Below are 27,025 nucleotides of genomic sequence, written 5' to 3' on the forward strand. Positions count from 1 at the left end.
TAATTCTTGAAACAATAACAAAACTATTATTGATGAATAGAATGTCTTGATTATTAAGAACAGGTACTTTTTGTACCCATTTTTGCCAACAGGATGGTAAATAATCAAAAAATGTGTTCAAAAACATATATTGTATATGCTGTTAATGATCCTCACCTCCCAAAATAAAACATAAGTATGCAAAACATTTAACGTTGCATTCAAATTATTATTTAAAAAGGACTCGACTAACAGGGTGGAAGACCATAACAGTGGAGGAGTTTTCCCTCATTGTCCTGCATGATTTGCCATCAGTAATGTGTGGCACTGCACCTATATAACATGGTTTTATATATAATATTTATATATGCATATATGTGTTTATAGAATTTGCAATATACACTAAATACGATTTATTCTATTAGAATTTCCACCCTATAGATCTAACAGGGAGGAATCAACAGGGTGGAAAATTTTAAGATAAGTTAGCCATAGCTCTTTGAGGGATCAAGATCAACGTTTAGCTAGCTAACCTTCTACAGATAAACAGAACTTTTATAACTATGTCAGATATGTTTTAACATTTTTTTGACCGGACAAACATTCTTCATAACAGAGCCTAACAGGGTGGAACTTTAAGAGTAGGACAAGCAGGATAACATTTCAAAAACTAAAAAAAAAGGTAGAGGTGAGAGTTGAAGCTTACTTAATTTTGTAAATTTGTTGAATTTCAGCAGGAAAAACTAATTATGTAATTTCCTGAAAATTGTCTCAATGAAAAGTTGATTACTTTGCACTGAGGACATGATAAAATTGAATCCATATATCAATAAAAAGGTGTGTAAAATACAAAATAGTATTTTTAATACCTATTATATCTGTTTAAGTGATAAAGAATACCTACATTTATAATTTAAGCCACTTATTATGTGACTAATTTTATAGAAAATATGAGTAAGTAAATCATAAAGACAGAAAAGTCACTGTATAACAGGAACGACCCAGCTAACATGCGGCTGTTGTCATCGGTAGAAGTGGTGCGGCTGGTGCCACTCTCGTCCTCGTCAGCACTTGTGACCGCGACCGCGGCACAAGTGCTTTTTTATTTTAACCATAGATTTTAAATGAGCAGCTATGGTTGCGCGTTACACACACCCTCTCCGGACCACTGTGAGTTGTTGACACTGACAGCGGCAAAAGCGACGCATGCGCTTTTCACTTGTAAAACTCAACTCGCAAATGAGCGTACCAGTACGCTAAAAGCACGTTCTGGGCGCACGGAGAGGTGGCGGTACGCTCAAGAGCTATATTTACTGGCGCGTACCGGCCCACTTAAAGCACTGTGCATGATAATGCTGTAAACGCCAAATTAAACAATTTTGTGACAGATTTTTTATTTCCATTTGATTTTTTACTTTTTGGTCAATTTTGGTCAATTATCAGAGAAGTTGAGACCCAAATTCAAAGTCCCATCACCCACAAGGTCTCATTGTGCCAGTGGATGTGCAAAAAAAGATACGGTCACATCTTCGAAAAAAATTTATGTCCAAAAAAGGTCAATTTTCCAATATCAATTGCATAGAGATGTATCACACAGAAGTTACTTTCAAACCAAGCAGCTTTCTGTTTGGCAGCACAAATTCACATTCACAAAAGGACACCAAATAGATCAGATGGTGGACCTGCGCCTAGACACAACCACAACGCTTCTCAGAAGTCTCAGTAGAGATCCTGTCAAATAGACTCTCCCCTGTGAAGTCCTCATTGGCACAACATCCAGTGGCACTGATCCTCAACAAACCCGTCTCCTGCGTGATCAACTATTCTGAATGTTCCAATCCAATCTGACCTGTAATGTTGCCTGAATCATGATCATACACTGTTTGTTTGTTGGCCAGAGGAGAACTGGCCCCTCGACTGAGCTGGTTTCTCCCAAGATTTTCTCCATTCTGTCACCTGATGGAGTTTTGGTTCCTTGCCACCGTCGCTTTTGTTTTTAGCTGGCTTAGTTGGGGACATTAAATATTCAACAATATTATTGATCAGCCTCCATCGCTGAATTTACTTAAGCAAAATGACAATATTTTCTTCTAGATCTACTGTACAGCCAAAACAAACTTTGTTGAATTATTTTCTAGTTATCACTGTAAAGCTGCTTTGAAACAATTTGTATTGTAAAAAGCACTATAAAAAATAAGGGCGACTTGACCAACTTGTACATAAGCGAAATTGTAAAATCCGATCACACAGATTCCTATTGGAACAACTGGGTTTCGTCTGTGAAATTTTGCTCAGCTACAGTAAATGTGACCACACCTTGACTGCTTGACCAAAGGCCAATAAAATAAAGTACTCATGAAATGGCTTGACAAGTGTAGTTTTATATAAATATATATTTAATGTTAAAGTTGTGGTGGGCACCATGGTTTTCTCCTTGCTATTGCTAGTCAATGGCAGTGATATTGGAGAAAAATAATATCAGTCGTAATCCATTTCTTTCTTTCTTGCAGTCATGCCTTCGCCGCAGCACTTTGATGGTCGTGCCATGGTGTCATGGAATGACCCTGATATCACCATCGCTGTGCCCTGGTACATCGGCCTAATGTTCCGCACCAGACAGACCAGTGGAACCACAACTCTAATGCAGATCAGCGCTGGCGACACGTCTCAAATCAACCTTTTGGTAAGTGTACAAATGTTGCACAGGCTATGCTTATTTGACGCATGTCTTAATCAGCCAACTGTACCACAAGTAAATAATTCATTTTAAACCATTTCCTCTAAGATAAGGGACAAGTATGTGCGGTTTGAAGTGCTTCTGGGAGAAGAGAAAGTGGCCACACTGGATTTCCCAGAGGTCCGAGTGAATGACGGGGAATGGCATCATCTCCTCGTGGAGCTGAGGAGCAGCAAAGATGGGAAGGACACCAAGTACATGGCACAGGTGTTCCTGGACTACGACATGTTCACGGTCAGTTCTGTGGTACACCGTCTTAACAAGTCCTTAAGATGAAACCTGCTTACTGACGTCCTGCATGTTTTACAGAAGTCAGCAGAGATTGGAAATGTACTGCCTGGACTCAAGCTGAGGAGTCTGTTCATTGGTGGACTTCAGGGACCGAGTAGCAGCGTCCAGCAGGGCTTTCAGGGATGCATGCAGGTATTTATTATTAATATTATTATTTTAGCTTGATAATTTTTAAGCTTGATTTATCTGTTTTGGTGTCGCCTCCTGATTTTTTTATCACTAAATGGGCCAGATTTAATAACAGCTTGCACCAGTGCAAACCCTATTTTGGCCATTAAAAAACAACTGTCAGGATTTATTAAAGACACGCAGTGAAAATTTTGCGCTGAAAAGGCATGGAAACAGTTATTTTTGTGGCTGAACCTATTGCATATGCATTTGTAGGAGTTTCCCTTTCAGACGCAAAATTCATAGGAGGAGACTATTTAAATGAATCATGTAAGGTGATTTACTAAGGTTTGCGCTAGTCAATTTACTGGTGTTTGCACCACTATTTAAAAAAAAAGCATGTCTTAAACAAGACGCTAATTTGCGCTGTTCTTGGTAGATTTCATTGATAATTATGAAAATGATCTATCTGTGTTCTTTAATGTGTGCATTGTCAGTCAATCACCTGCAGAAATTGGGATTTCGATCTCACGCTAATTTGCTGTGTTTAGTAAATCTGGCCCTAAGCATAAGGTGGCTGACTTTATGTAAACGTGTCACAGGGGGTCAGGATGGGGGAGACCGCCACCAACACAGCTAACATCAACATGCAGCAGGCGCTAAAGATCCACGTTGAGGAAGGCTGTGATATGGCCAACCCCTGCGACTCCAACATCTGCCCTGAGAACAGCGATTGCACAGACGACTGGAACGCACACACCTGCGCCTGTGACCCTGGTACTGACCCCTGCATCACATTCCCTGCCTTTGTACAGATGCATCTGATTTGAGTTTGAGGGCATTCACACATGTTCATCAAGTTCTCTTCTTTTTTTCCTCGTTCTCTCTTTCTGTCACTCACAGGCTTCTTTGGCAAAGATTGCGTTGATGCATGTCATCTGAACCCGTGTGAGCATTTGTCCACGTGTGTTCGTAAGCCGAGCTCCTCTCACGGCTACACATGCGAGTGCAGTCAGGACTACTATGGACAGTACTGTGAAAACAAGTAAGTCTGCATACCTGATAAGATACCAGATAAGACCAGGCTGGTTTATTGTAGATAGTTCTGGTTTTGGTATAGGTGGTGGACTAGCATAGCCATGCTGATAAATAAACTAGCATGACGAGACCTTTTAATGAAGCTGGTTCACCAAAAAATATGTGGATGAGTAAATTATGACAGATTTTTCATTTTTGAGTGAGCAATTTCTTTAAACTTTTTATGGCTGACTAAACTGGTCTTTTTAACCATTAACACATTTCTATGAACGATTCTAAGAATGATAAGGAATGGTTCCAGTTAAATTTCCACTATAGCTTGGTTCAGCACGATTACAAAACGTTCTCAACCTGGAATTCACATCACGGTTGGCTAAATAAGCTGAACTGTGCTGGTAGAATGTGTGTAGTGACGTCGCCACTCAGAATTGGTCAGTTGTCTCAAGTTAAAAATAAAGTTAAAAGAAATATTTGATCATCCTCCATAACGCGGCCACTATTTACGTCTCATACCATCTGTTAACTCCACAAGTTGAAAATGAACAGTTAAGCAAAGAGAACAGTTTGGTCTGACAGTTGAAAAGCGGATATGGTCTTTTTGGTTAGTGCTGGTTTATTGCTGGTCTAGCCAGTGGACCAGAGAACTAGTAGCAACAGCAAATGAAACAGGTCGACTAGTGTAGTATGTCAGATGAAGTTGGTTTTAGTAGGGAAGTCTTCCCAGCTAAAAGGAAACATACTCAGAAGGTTCTGGCAAGTTTATTAACTAATGTGCTTCCAGTACCCTTAATAGAATGTTCGTTCATATTTATCAGGTCTTTAATAGCGCTCTAAATCTTTATTTATACATCATTAATTTTAAACATTACTACTTATTACTTGTTTCAAAACGTTCAACATTCAAAAAGTAATGTTCCAATAATGTTTGTAAAATTGTAAAATGGAATGTTCCCTTAATGTTTTTGCTAACCTTCGCATAAACAAGAAAAAGCATTTTTAAAATGTTTAAAAAATGTGACTTTTTCCAGTGTTCTGAGAACATAATTCTGGTTCGCTTTTTTTTTTCTGAGATGATCGGAAGAAAATATGTCTTGGAGTAGAGCAATTGCTTTATGCGAGATGTTCACATTTCTGACATTCGTGCAGTGTAAATGATTTCCATTATGGAAGTCATCTTCATTCCAGTGGTTTGTGTTGTGTGTATGTGTGTGGGTGTGTCTGTCATTGTGTTGGCTCTTCTCCACAAAACAGGGGAAAACAACACAATACACCCTGTCACAAGTCTGCACAAGATCCGCTGGATTATTACCTTTTCTTTTATTTTCATATTTAGTCTGCTAAACCCTCTGATCAGCAATGAATTCCTGTCTCAGTGAATTAAGTCTCAGCAGTCACACATGGGACGTCTTTTCCTTTGCTTCCTCTCTTACTCTGTTGACATGACTGTCCTCTATTAGATTAAGACTCAAACACGCTGCTAGCACCTGATGCTGAGTTAATAAGCACCATGCGGCCATGCGGTCTGCACTTTTTAAGGAGAGGATTGCAGAGAAGGAATTTTACCTCACCCTCAGTGTCCTGAAATAAGTCAACAATGAACATTTTCTGACCTCCAACTGACCTCCTACTGGGCACCATTGAGTTTCTTTTCAGCACAAAATGTACAAAACATTTGCAAAATCTTGGAACTATATTAGCACATTAGCACACATAATAGCACACACTGACAAATTGCAAACGTGTGGTCCTGTGTGGTCTAGTGCAACCCAACACACAACTATGATAAGTTATTAACATGGCTTAGGCTTGTCCAATTTAGCTTAATTTACCTTGAATTAGCATGAAAATACACTGACTTTGATTGGATGCTCAACCTTTGACGTCAACAACACTGAATATGGCAAGCATTTCTCCTTTTATGTATAAGCTGATAAGCCTATTTATTTTGCTATTCCAGTTATGCATGTTATTGCGTTTTATTATCTGCATTTTGCATTGTTTTGCCCTGCCGACCCACCAAAGTTTTAGAGTATGTTTGGTCACTGGCTTTTCTGAATCACCTGCTTTATGTGTAAAGCGCAGAATAAACATACACCTGTAGAAAAATCCTCGGCCACCCAAGAAAACTGTGTTCAAATTTGTTTACTTGTGCAGTTGGTCTATATTTCCTTGTACAAACAGGCACACGCTGTTCTCATCAGTTTCCTGTCTTCAGTGTTGTGTTATTACTTATCGTCAAAAGTCTGCCAACCTGCACATCTAAATCTCTTGATCCCTACACCATGACAAATCCTGCCAGTGATTGATGCAAAGGTTTTTACTTGATGGTTGATCTGCTTGATGTATTAGTGCTCTGAGTGTGAGAGCGTTGAGATGTTGCAGGATAAAGTGTAACCTTTGTCAGTGATTTCACTTTACATCTTAGTAAAATGCAGTAAATCACATTCAGGATAAATTTACATTCACGCATTTGGCAGATGCTTTTATCCAAAGTGACTTACATTGCATTCAAGGTACACATTTTATCAGTTCTTATTTTGCGTTACTGTTTGAGCTACAGGAAGGGTAAACAAGATGAGTAAATAAATATATTTAAATCATGACAACTGTCTGAATAGTTTTTGCATTTTATCGAATATGGCAATGTTAATGTATTTGGTCTAGGCAGATTATATCTACTGCTGCTGTAGAGCAAGTATGGAGTTACTACTGCTTATAGATACACAGACCCATTGCTGTGTGCATTTAAGATATGTTGCTGCTGTATAAATAGACATACATAAATCTCATAGCAGATCTAGACAGGTGGAGCTGGGGAAGTGGAGGGATTCAGAGGAACTGCTGCAGGACTAGCTTACAGCAAACACTGAATGTAAATGCTGTGCAAGCAATCTCATTGGCTGCAGGATCAGCAGAGACCAATCCGTATGTACCATGCAGTGCATATGATATGAGTGCTTGCAGATTGCATGTAAAGGACATATCAGCCTGCGCCATCTAGAGTTCTCATGACTGAACAAGATATTTAATTATAAAGAATAAAAAAAATAGTATTATTGTTATTATTGTTATGTTATGATTTGATAAAAAATCATATAATAATCATATAATATTAAATAAATATTTTCTTATCCAATTAAACTATATTACATATTTAATATTACATTAATCATACATTATCAAGAAATTAATCAAAATAGCTGATCGTTGCAGAAATGCATTTTATTACATTTCAGATTTTTTCATCTGAAAAATGTAAGACACATTTTTGCAATTTTTTTTGTTTGTTTAACTTTTCACCAAAATAGTTTTTCTGATCATATAATTTGAAATGAAAATGTCATTATATTACAAAAGAATAAGATGCATTTTCACTAGTGGTCTCAGACTTTTTGGACCCTACTGTAAATTAATGTATTTTCTGCACACAGGGTGGAGAAACCATGTCCTCGTGGTTGGTGGGGCAGTCCCATGTGCGGCCCTTGCAACTGTGATGTCAGCAAAGGCTTCCACCCCGACTGCAACAAGACTACTGGAGAATGTCGCTGCAAGGTATAAAGATGGGGTTTGATTTTAACAAAATTCACCCAAACGGGTCTGAGCCTTTCAGTCTGGACTTGCTGCCAACGTATTACAACATTTCATAATGTCATAAAATGTCCCTCGACTATCATTACAACGTATCTCTTCGACAAAGGACAACTACTATCGACCGAAAGACGGCGACACCTGTTTCCCCTGCGACTGCTTCCATTTGGGAGCCAATTCACGCACCTGCGACCCAGAGACGGGTCAGTGCCCCTGTAAGGCGGGTGTGATTGGGCGACAGTGCAACCGATGCGACAACCCATTCTCTGAAGTGACCAGCACGGGCTGTGAGGGTACGTACTCCCTCTGACCTGCTTTAAGTTGTGGTAATGTGGATATACACTAATGAAGTTCTATGTGAGTATCATTATGTTCCATATCTTTACCCTTCAGTCGTCTATGAGGGCTGCCCAAAAGCCTTTGATGCTGGAATCTGGTGGCCCAGAACCAATTTTGGACGTCCGGTTGCCATGAATTGCCCCAAGGGATCTATTGGTGAGTTCTATTAGCCTTGTTATTGCAGTGAATAGACAATAGCTATCTAAATGATCATATATAAACTAAACAATGAAAACTTGGAAAATAAGAGTCTGTAATAATAATGAATATCTTTGAAAAATGTTATGGTGTTACAATTATAAGCAATAAAATACAATAGAAAAAAATATATATTTACATTGAGGCAGACGCATTTTTCCAAAGCGACTTCCAAGTATACATTGTATCAGTTTATGCATTTGCTGGGAATCGAACTCATGAATTTGGTATTGTATATACTGTACTGTATAACACATGTAATTGCATAAAGTGAACAAAAAAATTATAATTCTTTACAATTACATACATGTATGAATCATGAATATTGTTTCTTGGAGTTTTACCAATTGACAGCCTGAAATAACTTTGTCATTCCATAAAAAATATATTTATCTGATATTTTTTAGAGATGTACTGACATTAACACTCATGATGGTCTACAGGTTCCTCTCTGTGATATAATTTCTGGTTTCATGGTTGTCTTGACAAAAACAATTACTTTAAAAGCCAGCGTTTTCAGTGGTTTTCTGTCGCTTGGCACTGCCACCCAACACTGACATTACCCAGCTCTGATAACAAAGAACTCTCATTGGCAGAACTGAGCAGTTAGATCTTTTCATTGGTCGGGTAACCGAATGTTAATGAGGCCCTGTCTCTAGAGGGAGTTGGTTGGCAAACACTAAGTATTCTGGGACATGGCTTGGCAGTGCTTGTATAAAGACACATTTACCAAAGTGCTTGTAGGTCTTGGTTTGAGAAACTTTTCAAACTGTGCTTTCAAGTAAAAGCATTTCATATTTTGTAATGTATTTTTTTATGATGTATTCAAAAATGTATTCAAATGTATTTTATTTATGATATCATTAAACATATTGTTTTCTAGGCACTGCTGTCAGACACTGCAATGACGAGAAAGGCTGGCTGCCCCCGGAACTCTTCAACTGTACCACCATTGCATTCTCCCACCTCAAAAAACTGGTACATCTAGCTGTTTTGATAATAATACATTCATTATAACTTTGAAAAGTTCATATTATTGTTGCCAGTATTGAAAAAGCTCCTTAATTTACCTCTCTATCTCCCTTACTCTTGTTCATATCCCACCTCTTTCCGGTCAGAATGAGGAGTTGCATCGTAATGAATCCACAATGGATGGGCAGAAATCAAAGGATATTGCTCACATGTTACAGAACGCCACCGACCAGACCAGCTCCTTCTACGGCAATGACATAAAGACAACCTACCAGCTCGTTTCCTGGATCCTGCACTATGAGAGCCAGCAACAGGGCTTCAACCTGGCTGCTATGCGTGATGCCAAATTTAACGAGGTTGGATTTACTCCTTCGGGCCCTATTTTAACGATCTGAGCGCATGCCGCAGGTGCACTTAGGGCGTGTCCGAATCCACTTTTGCTAGTTTAACAACGGAAGAAAACGGTTGACGCACCAAACGCATGGTCCAAAACGGTTGTACCTAGTCTCTTAATGAGTCATGGGTGTGTTTTGGATCTCACGTGCAATAAAAATAAATAAATAATGAATAAAAAGCAGTTGCGCTTGCACCATGGCAGATTCACTATTTACATGGCAGAATTTGCAATCGGAAAGACTGCACGCTTCTCCAGAGAGTGATCATTTTATTTTTAATATTTGGCATGTTTGTGTGTACCGTTTTCTCAATATAATCTGCTGCAGTACTTATACATATTGGTGGTGATTAAGACAAGCATTACTGTTACTATTGCTCATACATCTAGTTCAGGGTTACATATTTGAACAAACCCAACTATTTAACTTCATCACTCTCCCACACTTTTTTTTTGCTACATGTCTCATACCTCAATTTATGCAACTTGTTGAGGAGAGATAATTTTTTTAAACATTGTGTCTACAGCTCTTTTGACTTGTAACTCATTCTTGCCAGTCACATCTTCTTCAGTAAATGTACAAATGTATTTTGCACTCACCTGCAGCAGCTTCCACCTAGAACACCCTTGCAACTCTATAGCAATGAGATGAAAACCACTCAGAACATCTTAGCAACCACATATTGCATATAGCAACAACCTGAGCAACCGTGTGACGTCAACTTTTTGCACATGCAAGCTCTTTTACCGCTGATTATAGTTATACTAATAATGGGATGTTAGGAGCAATTTTATATTGCTGTGCTTGAAAAATAACATTCTGGCAGCCCAAAATTGTGAGCTTTGAGGTTTAGTGGATTAGTGTAAATAACACAGCATAGAGTGACTGATGTCATGAGAACGAAAACGCCCATGTTTAAAGCACATCTGGCAACATGAATGTACTTATCTTGATACATGGTTTTAGGATAAGGATGCCTTTTAAGACCGCATTCATTATGTCTTGTCTTGGCCCAGATTCAGACTTCTAATGGCTCTCAAATCTCCAGAAGTTTACCATGAAATACTGAAGTATGTGTTTGAATGTTTCAGAACATAGTGAAGGCCAGCAGCGCGATCCTGGATTCCAGTAATAAAGAGCACTGGGATCAGATACAGAGAACAGAAGGAGGCACAGCACATCTGCTGAGAAACTTTGAGGAATATGCCAACATTGTAGCTCAGAACATGAGGAAAACCTACCTGAAACCTTTCATTATTGTTACCGAGAACATGGGTGAGTTGCATTGCTCAAATCAATTTAAATGCAGTGTAGAACAATTATTGAGTACATTGTTTTGAACATTATACAGTTCTTCTTAACCTCAGTCTTTCTTTCACTACTCAGTTTTTGCAGTGGACTATCTGAACGTCATTTATCCAGATGAGGTAAAAATCCCTAATTTCCAAACAACTGACCAGGAGTGTCCCAAAGACCTTAAGTCATCGGTTCTTTTCCCGGAATTCAGCTTCAAATCTTCAGATCATAAAGGTAAAACATACATATTATAATAACAAAAACACACTGAATTATGATTTACAGCAAATTGGTTTGCCAAAAGCTGGTTCAACTGAACTTATTGAAACGGTTATCTATAAATATCTTTTTCTGGTAGTTTCTCCTACAGATGATCCAGAATCTCAGAGAAGCTCTGACGAAGAGCACGATCAGGCTGCAAACAAGAGGAAAAGGCATGTTGAGAGTCTTCCTCCATTTCCTGTGGCTGCGGTCATCATCTATAAAACTCTAGGCCAGCTCCTACCAGAGCATTACGACCCTGACCGCCGGAGTCTCAGGTACAGAACGATGTGTTTTAGTGCTTATTCGACTAAATAGTACTTGTCCAAATATTTAGACTTGGTGGCATTCCACAGTCAAACACAGAACACCGTTGCCATGCTCAGAAGATCCATTTAGCATGTCATTGCTGCGCGTTTTTTCCACAGGCTGCCAAACCGTCCGGTCATTAACACTCCCATCGTAAGCACAACTGTGTATAGTGAAGGCGAGCCATTACACATTCCTCTGGAGCAACCAATCACACTGGACTACAACCTTCTGGAGACGGAGGAGAGGACCAAACCTGTTTGTGTGTTCTGGAACCATTCTATCACGTGAGTCACAACCCCTTCATACACATTCATTACTACACAGATAATACTAAAATTTAAAAAATCAGTCCACATGCTTATTTCAGTTGTTGGTATGTAGATGATCAATGCCAGTCTGGTATGTCTTTGTGTGTCAGTGTTGGTGGCTCAGGTGGCTGGTCGTCCAAAGGATGTGACCTCATTTCCAGGAACCACACCCACATCAGCTGCCAGTGCAATCACATGACCAGCTTTGCTGTCCTTATGGACATCTCCAAGAGAGAGGTACTGTGGCTAAAAGGCTGTTATCTTGCCCTAATAACTCAAAGGGATAGTTCACCCAAAAATGAAAATACAGTCATCATTTATTCAAAAACTTTCATTCATCATCGAAACAATAACATTCATCCATTTGAAAGTCTACACAATCACAATATTCAAACCTCACTGGTGCATCAAGCAAGCATGTTGGAGTTTCCGCTTATCATATTTGACATGCTCTATGTGTGTGTGTGTATATTTATATGTGAATTGCAAAACTTGGATTACTTTTACAATATCTTTATGATCTTTTGGAAGCTTGCTAATGTTGATCGCATAGTCGATGGGTGGGCAAAAATCATAGAATATTAAAAATATCTTAATTTGTGTTCCAAAGAATAAGCATAAAAAGGTAAATGATGACATAGTTTTTAGGTGAACTATCCCTTTAAACATTGTTTTCAGATTTTTCTGATTCTTTTATCTCTCATTTTGTCAGCATGGTGATGTTCTACCCCTGAAGATTGTCACCTACACCACAGTCTCCGCCTCTCTGCTGGCACTTCTCCTCACCTTCATCCTGCTGGCCATCCTGCACAAGCTACGCTCCAATCTCCACAGCATCCACAAGAACCTGGTGGCCGCCTTGTTCTTCTCCGAGCTGGTCTTCCTCATCGGAATCAACCAGACCGACAACCCGGTGAGGAACTCTTCTTTAGAACATTGCTGTGTGAAACCTGCATAGGTTTAAAAGAAGAAATATTGCAAAATACTGTCAAATGAAAGTGCGAAGGAACTCAAAAGACCCCACATGAAATTACAAAACTGGCTAAATGGGTTTGATCTTTCATCAAGTTTAATCACAAGTGAGCATTTTGATAAATGTGGTTGTGTGTCTTCTCATCGAGAAAGTCTCTTGTAGTTGTTTTCCCTCTCAGCAATATCCAGAATGTAGATCCCCATTCTCAAATTCCACTAATTACTTTCTTAAGTCTGTAATTAACAGCTGGATATAGTTTGGAGTTTAGGTTTCTTTGACAAATGGCTACAATTGCTGTGAGGTGGGTTTAATTTTGGGTATTTGACAATCCATCACTGAGTAGAGAAGAGCTTTAATGGTTTAAATCCATTTATATGTGGTTTGACACTACATTCCTGGTGGCATTACTTCAGATTATAGCTTTCTATACTTTTAGATTTTTATACAGATGCTGCAGGATGTGAAACAACAGTATCTTTATATGTGAAAATATGGGTAACACTTTACAATATGGGTGCACTAATATGCATTAAATAATACTTAACTAATGCACAGATAATCACGAGTTAATGTTTGACTCATGAAGAACTAAACCATTTATTACTAATTAATGCATCAGCAACTAATGAAGATTCTATATGATTAACAGATTAAGTAATATATGAATTGCTATTAATCAAATGTGTCATAATAATATTAATTCCCTAATAACATATTATATTAACTAATAATGTAAATTCATATGTTAATTACCACAATGGTCAAAGCTATGTACTTCAACTTCCAGTTGTCCGCTTTAATTAGTCATTAGCTAATGATTCGCAAAGGTATCATTATGTTATGACTTTCATTGTGGTTATGGGTTTTGAATTAATTTTGAATTAGTTAACAGTCATGTGCCTCAACAAGTAAAGTCATAACATAATGATACCTTTGCAAATCATTAGCTAATGACTAATTAAAGCAGACAACTGGAAGTTGAAATGGATGGCTTTGACTCATTGTGGTGATTAACACATGAATTCATTAGTTAATACTATGTGTTATTAGGGAATTAATACATGATGACACATTTAGCTAATAACAATTTATTGATTACTTAATCTATTAATCATATAGAATGTTCATTAGTTGCTGATGCAGTAATCATAAAAGGTTTAGTTCTTCATGAGTCATACAGTAACGATTATCTGTGCATTAAAGCATGAATTAATGCATATTAGTGCGCCCGTATTGTAAAATGTTACCAAAATATGTTTGCAATACCACACGTCACGAATGGAAGTTTTAAATTCCTCACAATTTAGCTCATTCTGTGTTCAAATTCCACCTTTTCCAGCAGATTGTTCTCATGGAGGCATGCTATGACTGGTGTCTGCTAATACTAGGGGTCGATTTAGAGTTATACTGACACACTCTCACATTAGTTTAATATATGTAAGGTCTGGCTCCATGTTAACTCTGTAGAGAACGCATGTAGATCTACTCTGATCTTTAAGTGCCTAAATTTCACAGAATCTGTCATGAATATAGGCTTTACCAACAACTATGGCTATTTGCATTATAAGTGTAAAACGCCACTGCCAAAATTTTGTCAAAAATATGTCCACATTTTATCTAACCAAAATCTAGTATTTAAACCCTTTTGAAATTACCTAGAGATATCATGGCTTGAAAAATGCTAATTCTGCTCCAAGTACAAATGTAAATTGTATACATTATGGTAGTATTTCTTGTGCTGCCTTAAAAAAAAGTGTGTGCGTGTATATATAATTACATGTTTATTAATTCAATGTTTTATAATTTTTTGGCTAATATACTGTATTACAGTAATAATAAAAAGTCTTAAAACATCTGAATGTATTGCAATAATGATAATATGCTCTCTCTCTCTCTCTCTCTCTCTCTCTCTCTCTGTCTCTTTCTGTAGTTTGTGTGTACGGTGATAGCCATCCTCCTGCACTACTTCTACATGTGCACGTTTGCCTGGACGTTTGTGGAAGGTTTGCACATTTACCGCATGCTCACCGAAGTCAGAAACATCAACCATGGCCACATGCGCTTCTACTACGCCATCGGCTGGGGGATACCTGCTATTATTACAGGTCAGACACACACACCCTCTTCAGTCTATGCCCTAATTACTATTTCATGTACACACAGTACCCAACCCAACAACTTTGCAGGTTCATGCTGAATTTGTACACTCATGCACATGCAGAGTATGTCCACAAAGTCAACATAGATACACACCTTCGGCTTATGAATTTCCTTAATAGACTATTAGACATGTTTTTAAACCACCACATTCATGTTGTCAGGCTTTGACTCGCCCCTTCCTTTGGATAGTGTGTGAGTGTGTGATCCCTGTGGGAATGAGACAGGACGCCATTGTCTTCATATTACTACCTCTCGGTCTCTTGCTCTCTTTCTTTTCCTGTTTTCTCTCCGATGGCTCTGCTCTCCATAATGGGTGTCACTTTCTCCACTGGCACATGCTCAAAGCAGTGAAAAAGCCCCTATCCTACAGATAATAGAGGCTGACCCGACTCCTCTCTGCTCCTCCCAGCTCAATGAATGGCTGCCTGGCTTTCTTTACTCCTTTCTGTAATTAATTGCTCATAGTTTGGGTTAAGGATTTTAACTAACGTCAGTGTGTAACTCCTCCTGCTTCGTGCTGGGGACATGAATGATCTACAAATCCTTAAATTGTGCTGCTGTTACTTTTCTAATTGATCACACTTACCATTTTCACCACGTGAAATGCAAAAAAAAGAAGATTTGTCCTATTAAAGTAAAGTAAAGTAGAGTAACCCATACTCAGAATTTGTCCTCTGCATTTAACCCAAGTTAGTGCACACACACATTAGGTGTAGTGAGTATTGAACACACACACACTGTGAAACATGGACACACACACCCGGAACAGTGGGCAGTCATGTTCTGCGGAACTATTCTCACTATTGAGAATCGAACCTGCAACCTTCAGGTTTCCAGTCTGGCTCTCTAGCCATTAGGCCACGACTGCTAAAGAAGAAACCCAAACCATTATCTGGAGACTAGAATATCTTAGAATATCAGCTAAACATAGGAGAGTCATATAAACGCTAGCAACCACTCAGAATACATTAGAAACTGCATAATAAAGCTCTTGCAATTACCAAAAAGATTGAAAATTGAAATATATTAGCAACCACATACTGTAGCACGACTAGCCAGAATACCCTAGTATCCACATAGCAATGTGTTAAAAAAAAACAGTTCCAAGCCATTTAGCAATCATATAGCAACACCAAAAAAAAAAACAGAAACTACCTAGCAACATGCTATATATCAATGAGAGCACCTTAGCAAACATCTACACTAGCAACCCCCATATAGCACCCTGAAGCAATGTAGTATTTCCATAGAAATATCTTAAAATACAACACTCCCAACAACTTAACAGCCACATCTTAATAACGTAAAAACACTTTGAACACCTATGTAACTGCATAGCAACGCCATAGCAACTACCTAGCAACATGCAATAAACCACTTGACCCTTTTCACATTTCTGGGTTTCTCAGAGCGGAAGTCGTCATAGTTGGGTTAAATATTATAGCTGTGAATGAGAGAATACATTAAAAAAATTGTGTGTGCCCATTTGCTCAAATAGCAAAAGAAAAACGCCACAATAGTGATTTCACTACTTTCAAAAAGAGGGAAAAATAGAGTGAGATTGATAACGGAAGTGAAAAGAGAGAAATATGTTCATTTTTACTATCACTCCCATAGACGCTGTATTAGAAATAACCTCACAGCAGCGGTAACTTGTTTTTTGTAATTTGATGCAAAAGTAATAAAATACAAAGTATTAGTGTTATAAATGTACATACTGTATTTTTTTCTTTTATGAAAATACAAAAAAAGGTTGCAGGATTTACGATATTTATGACCGTTAAAATGCATCATCACAGTCTGTGAAAAGGGTCTCCTAGAACACATAAGCAACCACCTACAATATCAACACCTTAGCAACCACCCTGAACACTGTGGCAACACTCCCAGCAACTTAGCAACAGCATTGCAAATACCACCTAGAAAACCCTAGCAACCATGTAGCAATCACTCAGGACACCATAGCAACACCTTAGCAACCACCTACAGTAGCAACACCCTAGCAGTGTGTTTAAAACAACTACAAACAGGGTAAACTGCATAGCAACACATTAAAAACACTCAGAACACCTTAGTGTTCCTTACTCGGAACAACCAAATAACAACGCCCTGGCAACCACCTACAAAATCTTAGCATTGTGGATTACTGTGATTTTGCATATTCATATTTTGTTGATCCTGGAACAACACTCATGTTTGAAAATTTAGTCCTAACCCTATCCCTAAACCTAACCCTACCCCTGACGTACACTTTAAACTAGTCCCTCAAATCTGATTGGTTGATTGGAATGTTATCATGTCCAGACACATGTTGCACTTGTTGAAATCCCATTCACCAGCATGGTGGTGGTAAGAAAGTTTTACAGAGAAAAGCATGTTTTCTTAAGATGATGTAAAAGCCATGTTGATGTTTATGTCCCATCAGGTTTGGCTGTGGGTTTGGATCCTCAGGGATATGGAAACCCTGACTTCTGCTGGCTGTCTGTCCATGACACCCTCATCTGGAGTTTTGCCGGACCCATTGCTGTAGTGGTGCTGGTAAGTCTATCTAGTAGTCGTCTATTGATCATTCTAACAATCAGTCTCATGTAATTCTCTACTCGCGTTAACTGCTTAAATGTTAAAAATCACTTTATCAGGTCAACATTGTCATCTTTGTGCTGGCGGCCAAGGCGTCGTGTGGCCGTAGACAACGTTCCTATGAGAAATCTGGGGTCATGTAAGACGTTGTTTTCCTGTTCCTTTGAGAGCATTTACTGAGGATTGTTTTATGAAGTATAGTGGTACTCATTGTGGTTTGTTTTTGCATGTGTTCCAGTCCTGCTATGCGGATGGCCTTTCTGCTCCTGTTGCTCATTAGCGCCACCTGGGTGCTGGGTTTAATGGCTGTTAACAGCGATGTCATGACCTTCCACTACCTGTTTGCCATCTTCAGCTGTCTGCAGGTAACATTCTTTCTCACCTTGGGTTTTCCAAAACAGACGAACATTACTGGCAGACTGCAATGCAGATGCAGGATGTGTTTACAACAGATTTCAGTTTTGTTATTGTTAACTAAAACTAAAAGGAAAAGTACTTTACCAAAGTCCAGTCATTTCAATAGGTATCCACGCCATCAGGAGTTTTCTGTATTTGAAACAAAGCTGAAATAAAATATAAATTCTTAATTAAAACCTTAATTAAACAATGGAATCAATTAAAAAGGAATTTATACCTATATAATATTACACTGTAGCCACATTGGAACAGCTGGATGAATGATTCAGCTGCAGTGCCATCTTCTGGCAAGAAGAAAGAATCAATTTGCCGCGACCCATTATGGGTATTCTCTAGACGTTGAGCATACATCAGTTGTACACTTGTTATTGCTGTGCATTATGGGATTGAATGAGTGCACTTGATACTGCCCACTGTAGTTTCGGACACCACTACAAATGGCTGTCCGCTCAAATAGGACCCTATTTAAGGTTATAGGGGCCATTTTCGGACACAGCCCTAGAAAGTTACAGGTAAGCTCATAACAAAATTACTAACACAGACAGGTTTCCTTTTCGTCATTCTGTTTTTCAGGGCATATTCATTTTCTTCTTCCACATCGTGTTCAATAAAGAGGTGAGGAAACATCTGAAGAACGTTTTCACGGGAAAGAAACAGTTACCTGATGAGTCCAGCACCACGCGCACCACACTACTTACGGTAAGTTACTGTAACGCATATAAATTATTAAATATTTATATATGAATTGTCCTTCACACATCTGAAAGCGGCTGTTAGGATCGGCTTTAGCGTTCATTTATCTAGTTGCAATTAATTTCAGGTAAAGGTGCTGTATTTAAGTTTTTTACTTTACTAAAGCTTAAAAATACCGTAATATGCTTGCAGATATTTAGGAAACATGCTAAATTCACCTACTTGTTTCTCAGAAAAACGATTTTACAGCCAGTTATCCTACTTTGAAATGTATGTTCCGTGTTGGATTGTCTGTTTTTGTTTTGGTCTGTGCAAAACTGCACGTTGCAATAGTATTCCGACAGCACAGGTTGCCAGTTGGTGGAAAACACAGCGTATTGCAGCCATGGAAGCCAGCAAACAAACTGGGTCAGAGATCGCAGATTCTACCCGACCTAAAAAGCCTCGGCATCCATCTAATTATCTCTATGAATGAGAGCATATTAAAACGCGGATAAATCAACTCATAAACCTACAGTGTTGCTTTAATTGTCAATTTCGCTCACTCCTGTTGCATGTCCTCATGCTGGCAACCCGCGTGAGCGTCGAGTCTGTGGAGGGGTAGGCGGTGAAACAACGATCTCCAATATTTTGAATTTGGAATGCAGTACCTATTTCGACCACTAACTGTCAATCCTACATACTGCATCTTTATTATTTTCTAATTTAGCTAATTTACTATCAAAGAAAGATCTTTGCTGTGAAGTTGTCTGGCATTTGGAAATGTATTATTTTGCGTGGTTAACAGTACTGTGCTCTTTCTTTGTCTTTAGCGTACTCTGAACTGTAATAACACGTACATGGATGACGGCGCGCTATTCCGCTCGGGCATCGGCGAGTCAACGGTTTCTCTGGAGAGCACAGTCAGGTCAGCCAAGAGTCACAGCAGCTACCTTACTTACACGCACAGGTAACACGCTACTGCTGGGGCACGGTGCTACACGCTGGTTATGTAACATTTCACTTTCTCTTATCCTACATGACATTTCTGAATAGCTTTAATATTTTGCCAGATTTAATTGACTTTTCATATGCATGAGCAAAGGTGCATGGCTTCTGCTTTGCAGTGCTGCGATAATGTACACAAACTCTAACCTGTTCCTGCATGTATATCCATGAATGTTTGTGTATTATAATCTGTCTCATTGTATAGGCTGAATGCAACCCTGTGACATCTCAATTGCTCTGTTTATAGATTTAGTTCATTTGTAATTTTTCAAGCACTTATTATTATGTGTAAATAATGTGAATTTGCTGACAGGATTCAATATTGTGAGGTACTGTATGCTATCTTGTAAGAACACCGCCCTGCAAGCTTGTTGTTAGCATATCATACTAGCAGAATGAACTACTAATTAACTATATATATATATATATATATATATATATATATATATATATATATATATATATATATATATATATATATATATATATATATATCAGTGATGTGCGGTCCATATAAGCTGTGAATGCTCTGCATACCTAAGCCATTCGTGGATATTCGCTGATTAGTATTAACACTTGTTTGAGGTATACCATAAAGCTTACATGATATTATACATGTTAGTAATACGTGTGTAACGGATGCGGATCCACAGCAGCTTTGGTGCCTATGCTCTGTTGTTTTGTTCCGCTTTCTCATTGGTTCGCTGGCATATGAGGGATTTAATGAGCAGGGTAAGCTGTGAGCGGATTGCTCGCCCAAGGGGAAAAATGAGCTGTTACTGCCAGATCTCGGTCACCGAAAATCACATTGTGAACATTGTTGGTGTTACAGGACTTGAATTTCAGTGTGGGATTGTGTGTATCGTGCATAATTTTACTCATTCCCACAGATGTTGTGCCCAAGGTGCGCGTACATAAAGCCGCCTCTCAGATCTAAATTAAGTTATTTTTCACTTCTTATTGTGCTTAAACAGTGGAATACACACAAAATAATGTCAAAATGTCTGTCTTGGCGAGGATCCACATAAATATGTTATGTCCCAGTTATGTTTTAAGTGAATGTAAACAGTTGAGAAAGAAAACGCATGTGGAACAGTATATTGGTATATTATATATTGTGAGTCAGGTCTTAAAGTGACAGCAACCTAATAGACCGACTACCAAATTATGAGATAACATTAAACATACCTAAATGGCAGTTTTTCCCCATGATGTCAAATTTGTGGCCAGTGAAAATCTTGAGTGGCTGGTAACTTTACGTCATTACCACATGGTACATGCTGATTGGCTTCTGCTGATCCTGCAGCCAATGAGATTGCTTTCTCAACACTTATACAGTCTGGTTCATTGTTTGCTGTAAGCTAGTCCTGCAGCAGTTCCTCTGAACTCCTCCACCTCCCCCAGCTCCACCTGCCTAGATCTGCTACGGGATCTGTGTATATTTATGCAGCAGCAGCATATCTTACATGCTCACAGAGTTGTCATAGTTGAAATATATTAAAGGCTGGTGGAGATGGTGGTCTAGTGGGTTAAACCACTGAACTGATATGCAGAAGGTTGCAGGTTCAATCCCAGCAGTCGCCACTAGTGTGTCCTTGAGCAAGGCACTTTACTCCACGTTGCTCCAGGGGGATTGTCCCTGTAATACGGGTACTGTAAGTCGCTTTGGATAAAAGCGTCTGCCAAATGCATAAATGTAAATGTAGTCGTCTCTTGGGCGTGTAATTAAGTGGAATTTAAATTAAGAGTTTAAACAAGTTTTTGAACCTGAACCTTTAGATAAAAGAGCAAGTCAACACGGGCTGATTGGTCAAATATGGGACATTTTTATTTTTTTCCCACTCAAATCTTATCTCACTGCAAGTAGAGGTCATATGTGGGGCATCTGTCTTTTATCGCTCTCATTCTCCTTCTTTCACTCCTACACAGGGATGAATTGGGTCAGAAGCCCAGTGTTTCATCTGGAAATGCTAAAGCCGGACACACTGACATTGATGGCTCACTCTTCCATAACGGCACTAAAGCAGATGGTATGAAAAAACTTTTCCAAATCTGCACTGATCCACAAGTAGGGTAGTGTGACATCTATATTTGTGAACTACAAAATCTGTTGGTAAAATTTCTTAGCTTCTGTATGTCTCATCAAACAAACTGTAGAGATTAACGTAAGGCTGTGTGTATTCAGACTCAGATTCGGACAGTGAGCTCTCCGTAGACGAACACAGCAGCTCGTACGCCTCCTCTCACTCGTCCGACAGCGAGGATGAAGACATCGACATGAAGCCAAAGTGGAATAATGAGAGACAACCACTACACAGCACTCCAAAGGGTACAAAAGAAGGTATTTTTCTTTCATAATTACATTAAACATGTGGATCTGTAATTGATGGATGTATTTGCAAGTTATTGATGTGTCAAATAACATTAACCTCTGTCTTTTGTGTTTCAGTGGACACAGTGTCCAATCATGTCAAGCCTTACTGGCCGACTGAAGCCATGACAGCCAGTGACAGTGAAGATCCCGGAGGGGCAGAGAGACTGAGAGTGGAGACGAAAGTTAATGTGGAGCTCCATCAGGAAAATAAACTCAATCACACTGGAGAGACTACTCAGGACAAAGACCATCCAACACCCTCCATCCAAGCCAACAGCAACCACCAGCCTGAACAGAGGAAAGGTGAGACTGGCAAATAAACACTTTTATTAACTGCATGCAAAACATCAGTTGAGCAGTTTTTGTTGTTGTTGTTTGGAACTAGAAAACATAGAAAGTTCTGTACTCTTTCAGAAGATGCATAATAGCTCCCCCCTACCATATAACAGTGAAAATATGAATTGTCGGGAAAATTTAGCTCAATGGCAGTTAATATAGTGTCGAATATAGATTTTGTTGCTGTACATTTTACATACATGCTAATATCCCCATGTACTTTCTTCTCATAGGTATTCTGAAGAATAAGATCACATATCCTCCTCCACTGACAGACAAAAACATGAAAAACAAACTTCGGGAGAAGTTATCGGACTACAATCCCCCCACCATCTCCCCCTCTATAGCCTCTAATGATGGGGGTAACGGCCACAATGTCCTCATCAAGCCCCCTCATCGGCCGCCCGTCCCTCCACGAGAACATCAGAACGGCATGGCCATGAATCTGAGATCAGCGACCGTTAACGGCGGCAACCAGTCAGACTCTGAGTAAGACGCTTTTTGACATTCCACCTTGCTTCACCCAAACCTATTTATCTATCTATCTTTTATTAACTGTTTGTTTTCTATCACAAAAATAAAGGCAGAATTCATTCTATAGGGTTTATTCTATTATACTATTAATAATTGCATTATTAGTTGATAACAATCAACTTTTTGGAAATTTCATAATACCAATTTTGATACTCGTCAAAAACAAATTGGTGACATTTTTTTAAATAGTAAAAAATGTGTCCAGGTCAAAAGAAAAAAGGGTAACATTTTACACTATAAAATTTACATTTATAAACATTAGTTAACTACATTGGTTAACATGAACTAAAATGAACAATTCTTCTACAGCATTTATTTATCTTAGTTCATTTCAACATATGCTAAAACATATTTTGGTAACACTTTACAATAAGGTTTCATTATTTAACAACATTAGTAAACAAACTAACAAACAAATATTAATAAATGCTGTGGAGGTGCAGTTCATGTTCATTTCAACAATTACTAATTAAATCAGATTACATAATTAAATCATTTTTAACATAATTAAATCATTTTTAAAAATCAAAAATTCTGTCAACTGTCAACTAACATGAACAAAAAATGAACAGTTGGATTTGTATTAAGTAACGTTAACAAAGATGAGCAAATACAGTAACAAATATATTGCTCATGGTTAGTTCATGTTACTTAATACAGTAACTAACGTTAACTAATGAAACCTTACTGTAAAATGTTATCTATTTTTTTTATCTGTTAACATTATTTAATGCACCCTGAACTAACAAACAATTGTATTTTTATTAACTAACAATTTCAGTGACTTATTTTTTATTTTTTTCACAAACCCTGCATAAACGTAATTTTCTCAAAACTACAAACTTTTACACACATGCTGCTCACATATTATTGTAGCAGAGTTTGTGCTTAATACAGTGTACTCAGACTTTAGCCATGGAAATGTTACAAGTAACAGAAATAAGCACAAATGTCAGGGCATGTCAAAACACCTCCAGGGCCCAGAAAACAGCTCAGGGTTCAGAGGGTTAACAAAGGTTAATAAATGCTATGGAAATATATTACTCATCATTAGTTAATGTATTAACTAATGTTACCAAATGAGACCTTATTGTAAAGTGTCTGCATGACCATATTCTACATCTCTTAATCCTACCCAATACCTAAACTTAACAACTATCATACTAACTGTTAATAAGCAGTAGTTAGGAGTTTATTGAGGCAAAAGTCGCAGTTAATATTTTGTTAATAGTGAGAATTGGACACTAATCTAAAGTGTGACCTAGTATAATTGTTGTTACTTAACACATGTTTAAACCGCAGTGACACCACTCTGAATGTAATTTATAGTAGCAATACTGAAGAAATACTTTTTTGTGTCTTTTTTGACTAATACCAGACATTTCTACATTATTGTAGGGGTTGCACAGACTAGTCGACTTTAATGCTCTGCCATGGCATTTTAAGCTTGACATTGACATTGCGCAAAAGGATAAGAAATATTTAAAGTCCACTTTACACTCCGTTTTCAACAGTTAAAATGACAGATAAATCAACCCAATCTCATGGCAATTCGTATGTATTTTACGAGGTGGCTAATTCGTACGATAAGATAATTTTATGAGGTGGCTAATTCGTACAGGATAAGAAATATTTAAAGTCCACTTTACACTCCGTTTCCAACAGTTAAAATGACAAATAAAGCAACCCAATCTCACGGCAATTCGTACGTATTTTACGGGGTGGCTAATTCGTACGATAAGATAATTTTTCAAGATGGCTAATTCAAACGAATTTCTACAAGCTCACTCGTACAATTTTTTGTAAATCATACGTATTTGACGAGTTGCCCAATTCGAATGATTTCATACGAATGACCTAACCTCAAATCCCGCCCCGAATACCTGTCACAAATCGATCGAAATTCATACGAGTGAGGTCGTACGAATTAGCCACCTTGTACAAATACGTACAAATTTGTCATGAGATATCGTTGAATAAATGCATACTCTGAGAGCGCTCCAGAAGATATGTTTGATTATACCATCTGGATGCTCAATATCGATCGGGTATTGTACACATACATTTATCGGTGCTCTAAACTACTGCGCTGCTGCATTGTAACGTACACACATTCAGACAGTAGCTCGCGAGCACAGACACATTCAATAGCACAGCAATGTATTGTCAACATTGTTTATCAATAAAATAGCTTAGAAACTGAAAAGTTCTAGCATATATTGCTTAGTAACTAAAACTCACAGCTTCACTATTAGTAGAGAGAATACACACACAATCGCTCTCACTAATGCATTTTTATAAATGTAATCTTTACTGTGCTACTTAATCTGTATCTGATTTAGATCAAGCAGAAATCTGTGAGAAATATAACGACCCAAAGACAAAATAACTGGTCAAAATGGGCTGTTATGTAGGAGCAATAGCCTTGTGGGCAGCTCTGTATCATATGCCAAAGTTTTGCATAAGGCAACCTGCATTCAAGTCTCGAGCGCTTAGTCATCGACTCGATTTTCATCACATAAATGTCGATAAAAAAAAAGCGTTATTCAACCTCTACATTATAGCTGTTTTTTTGCATGTTGTTGAAACCTGAGCCCTCTAATTCTGTTCAGCTCTTTGTGTCTCTTGGAGCATGTGTGCCGAAAACAAAGAACGTCTTCTTTACACCTGTTGTTCATGTGGCATGCGGCTGCTGTACTTGGCCTGTAATCCTGAAGAACACCCTCCTAACCCGCATGTATCCTCCTTCCTTTTCTCTCCCTTTCTGCTCACTACAGCGGCAGTAATGAAACATCAATTTGACCCAGCAGGAAACCTGAGGAACTTCTGCCCTCGTGAGGGGAGAATATCAGCCCTGGACAGTGCGAGGAAGGTGGAAAGCAAAGGTGGATTACCCAGAGACCCTCATTGTAGGCGCACCTTGCTCTCCAGCATGTCCCTGGGGTCCAGGCTCCATCGGAGAACAGTATTACTGGAGATGTCAGCCTGTTAAATGACTGATATGGAAAGAATAAGGGAATGTATCTAAATACGCAAGACCGGGTCAGCGAGTAAATATGGAAACTGTGCCAAACCACTAAATGTGGGACTTCAACCATCCCAGCATGCCGAGCGACACGCTCTGACTGAGTGACAGGTGGACTTGAAGAGACATAATAAGACTAAGTAATTTTGTACGTAATTTTGTATGATCGCACAAGGCTGGAACTGTGTAGAGACGTTTTCTGATTCGGAAAACGTAAATCACAGGATGCTGAAATGTTCACCAAGTGCCCTGCTTGGCCCGTCCTCATAGAGGAGATCCTTCTCTTGACTAATACCTTCTTCGTGTAATTACTGTGTAGATATATATTTGTTGTTGTTTTGAAATTGTAATATTTTTAAGGCACATTTGTATATTGAAAAGCATTTTTAATAACATTTAATTGCAAGACTATTTTTATCCAATGTGTTTAAATCACAAATGTTTTGTACTTGATTTGCAGCGTTAATCATTTGGGTTTCTCTGGTGCTCTAGTCCCAAAAACACGACTAAAAGTCCATTAAAAACACTGTACAACTTTCACAATATTCAGTGGTGAATTGTAATAATGTTTGAACTGTGAAGACGCTGCCCTTAGACTCAAGGAAATTAAAATGAATGTGTTTTCTTTTTTTATTATTCATTGACAGTTCACAATTCATCTTCCAAAGACGCAGAAGTGAAAGAGACTTGTTTTGTAAATCATTTTTCACAACAAAAGACACTGGATTTCTTAAGAAATAGCTGTATTTATTTTTATGTTTTGAGACACTGGATAAAAATTCAAGCTGTAAAAATAAAAGCTCTCTAAATTTGTATCTTTGTTGTATAATATCTTGTCTTTTCTCATTCCAAGCACAAATGTGATTTAAGTATAACCTATTTATTATTTATATAAAAATTATATTATATTAGTTGTACATGTTAGTTAATTTATAAATATTATAGACATTTTTTTTTATTTTTATCATTTTAAAGTTTCTCACAAATGTTAGAGTTGATATTTTGTCATAGGATTAATTTATGATCCCAGCCTGAAATTGTTTGTTAAAGTTGAAATAAATAAATAATAAATTAATAATATAATAATTTAACATTAAATAAGTAAATAATTGAACAGTTCACAT

At 38.0% G+C, this 27,025-nt stretch overlaps 1 protein-coding gene across 1 annotated transcript in view; it reads left to right on the forward strand.

The window, feature by feature from the left end:
- celsr1a (cadherin EGF LAG seven-pass G-type receptor 1a) overlaps positions 1-26,715 on the forward strand; it is a gene marked incomplete at its 5' end in the record, with an annotated part of 100,156 nt that extends 73,441 nt beyond the window's left edge. The window contains 27 exons of the mRNA XM_079817253.1: positions 2,490-2,662; positions 2,765-2,950; positions 3,026-3,139; positions 3,718-3,892; positions 4,019-4,160; positions 7,585-7,705; positions 7,851-8,034; positions 8,135-8,236; positions 9,162-9,256; positions 9,397-9,606; positions 10,737-10,920; positions 11,032-11,175; positions 11,300-11,480; positions 11,631-11,798; positions 11,933-12,059; positions 12,535-12,735; positions 14,726-14,900; positions 17,381-17,493; positions 17,595-17,674; positions 17,774-17,900; positions 18,526-18,651; positions 19,458-19,594; positions 21,562-21,662; positions 21,818-21,973; positions 22,082-22,309; positions 22,576-22,831; positions 25,654-26,715. Of these exons, the coding sequence (XP_079673379.1) occupies positions 2,490-2,662; positions 2,765-2,950; positions 3,026-3,139; positions 3,718-3,892; positions 4,019-4,160; positions 7,585-7,705; positions 7,851-8,034; positions 8,135-8,236; positions 9,162-9,256; positions 9,397-9,606; positions 10,737-10,920; positions 11,032-11,175; positions 11,300-11,480; positions 11,631-11,798; positions 11,933-12,059; positions 12,535-12,735; positions 14,726-14,900; positions 17,381-17,493; positions 17,595-17,674; positions 17,774-17,900; positions 18,526-18,651; positions 19,458-19,594; positions 21,562-21,662; positions 21,818-21,973; positions 22,082-22,309; positions 22,576-22,831; positions 25,654-25,678 (4,031 nt within the window). The 3' untranslated portion in view covers positions 25,679-26,715. The remainder of the gene's footprint in view (positions 1-2,489; positions 2,663-2,764; positions 2,951-3,025; positions 3,140-3,717; positions 3,893-4,018; positions 4,161-7,584; positions 7,706-7,850; positions 8,035-8,134; positions 8,237-9,161; positions 9,257-9,396; positions 9,607-10,736; positions 10,921-11,031; positions 11,176-11,299; positions 11,481-11,630; positions 11,799-11,932; positions 12,060-12,534; positions 12,736-14,725; positions 14,901-17,380; positions 17,494-17,594; positions 17,675-17,773; positions 17,901-18,525; positions 18,652-19,457; positions 19,595-21,561; positions 21,663-21,817; positions 21,974-22,081; positions 22,310-22,575; positions 22,832-25,653) is intronic.
- Between the last annotated feature and the right edge of the window lie 310 nt (positions 26,716-27,025).

This window comes from Gobio gobio (assembly GCF_949357685.1).
Source record: "Gobio gobio genome assembly, chromosome: 5".
Taxonomy (NCBI): Eukaryota; Metazoa; Chordata; class Actinopteri; order Cypriniformes; family Gobionidae; genus Gobio; species Gobio gobio.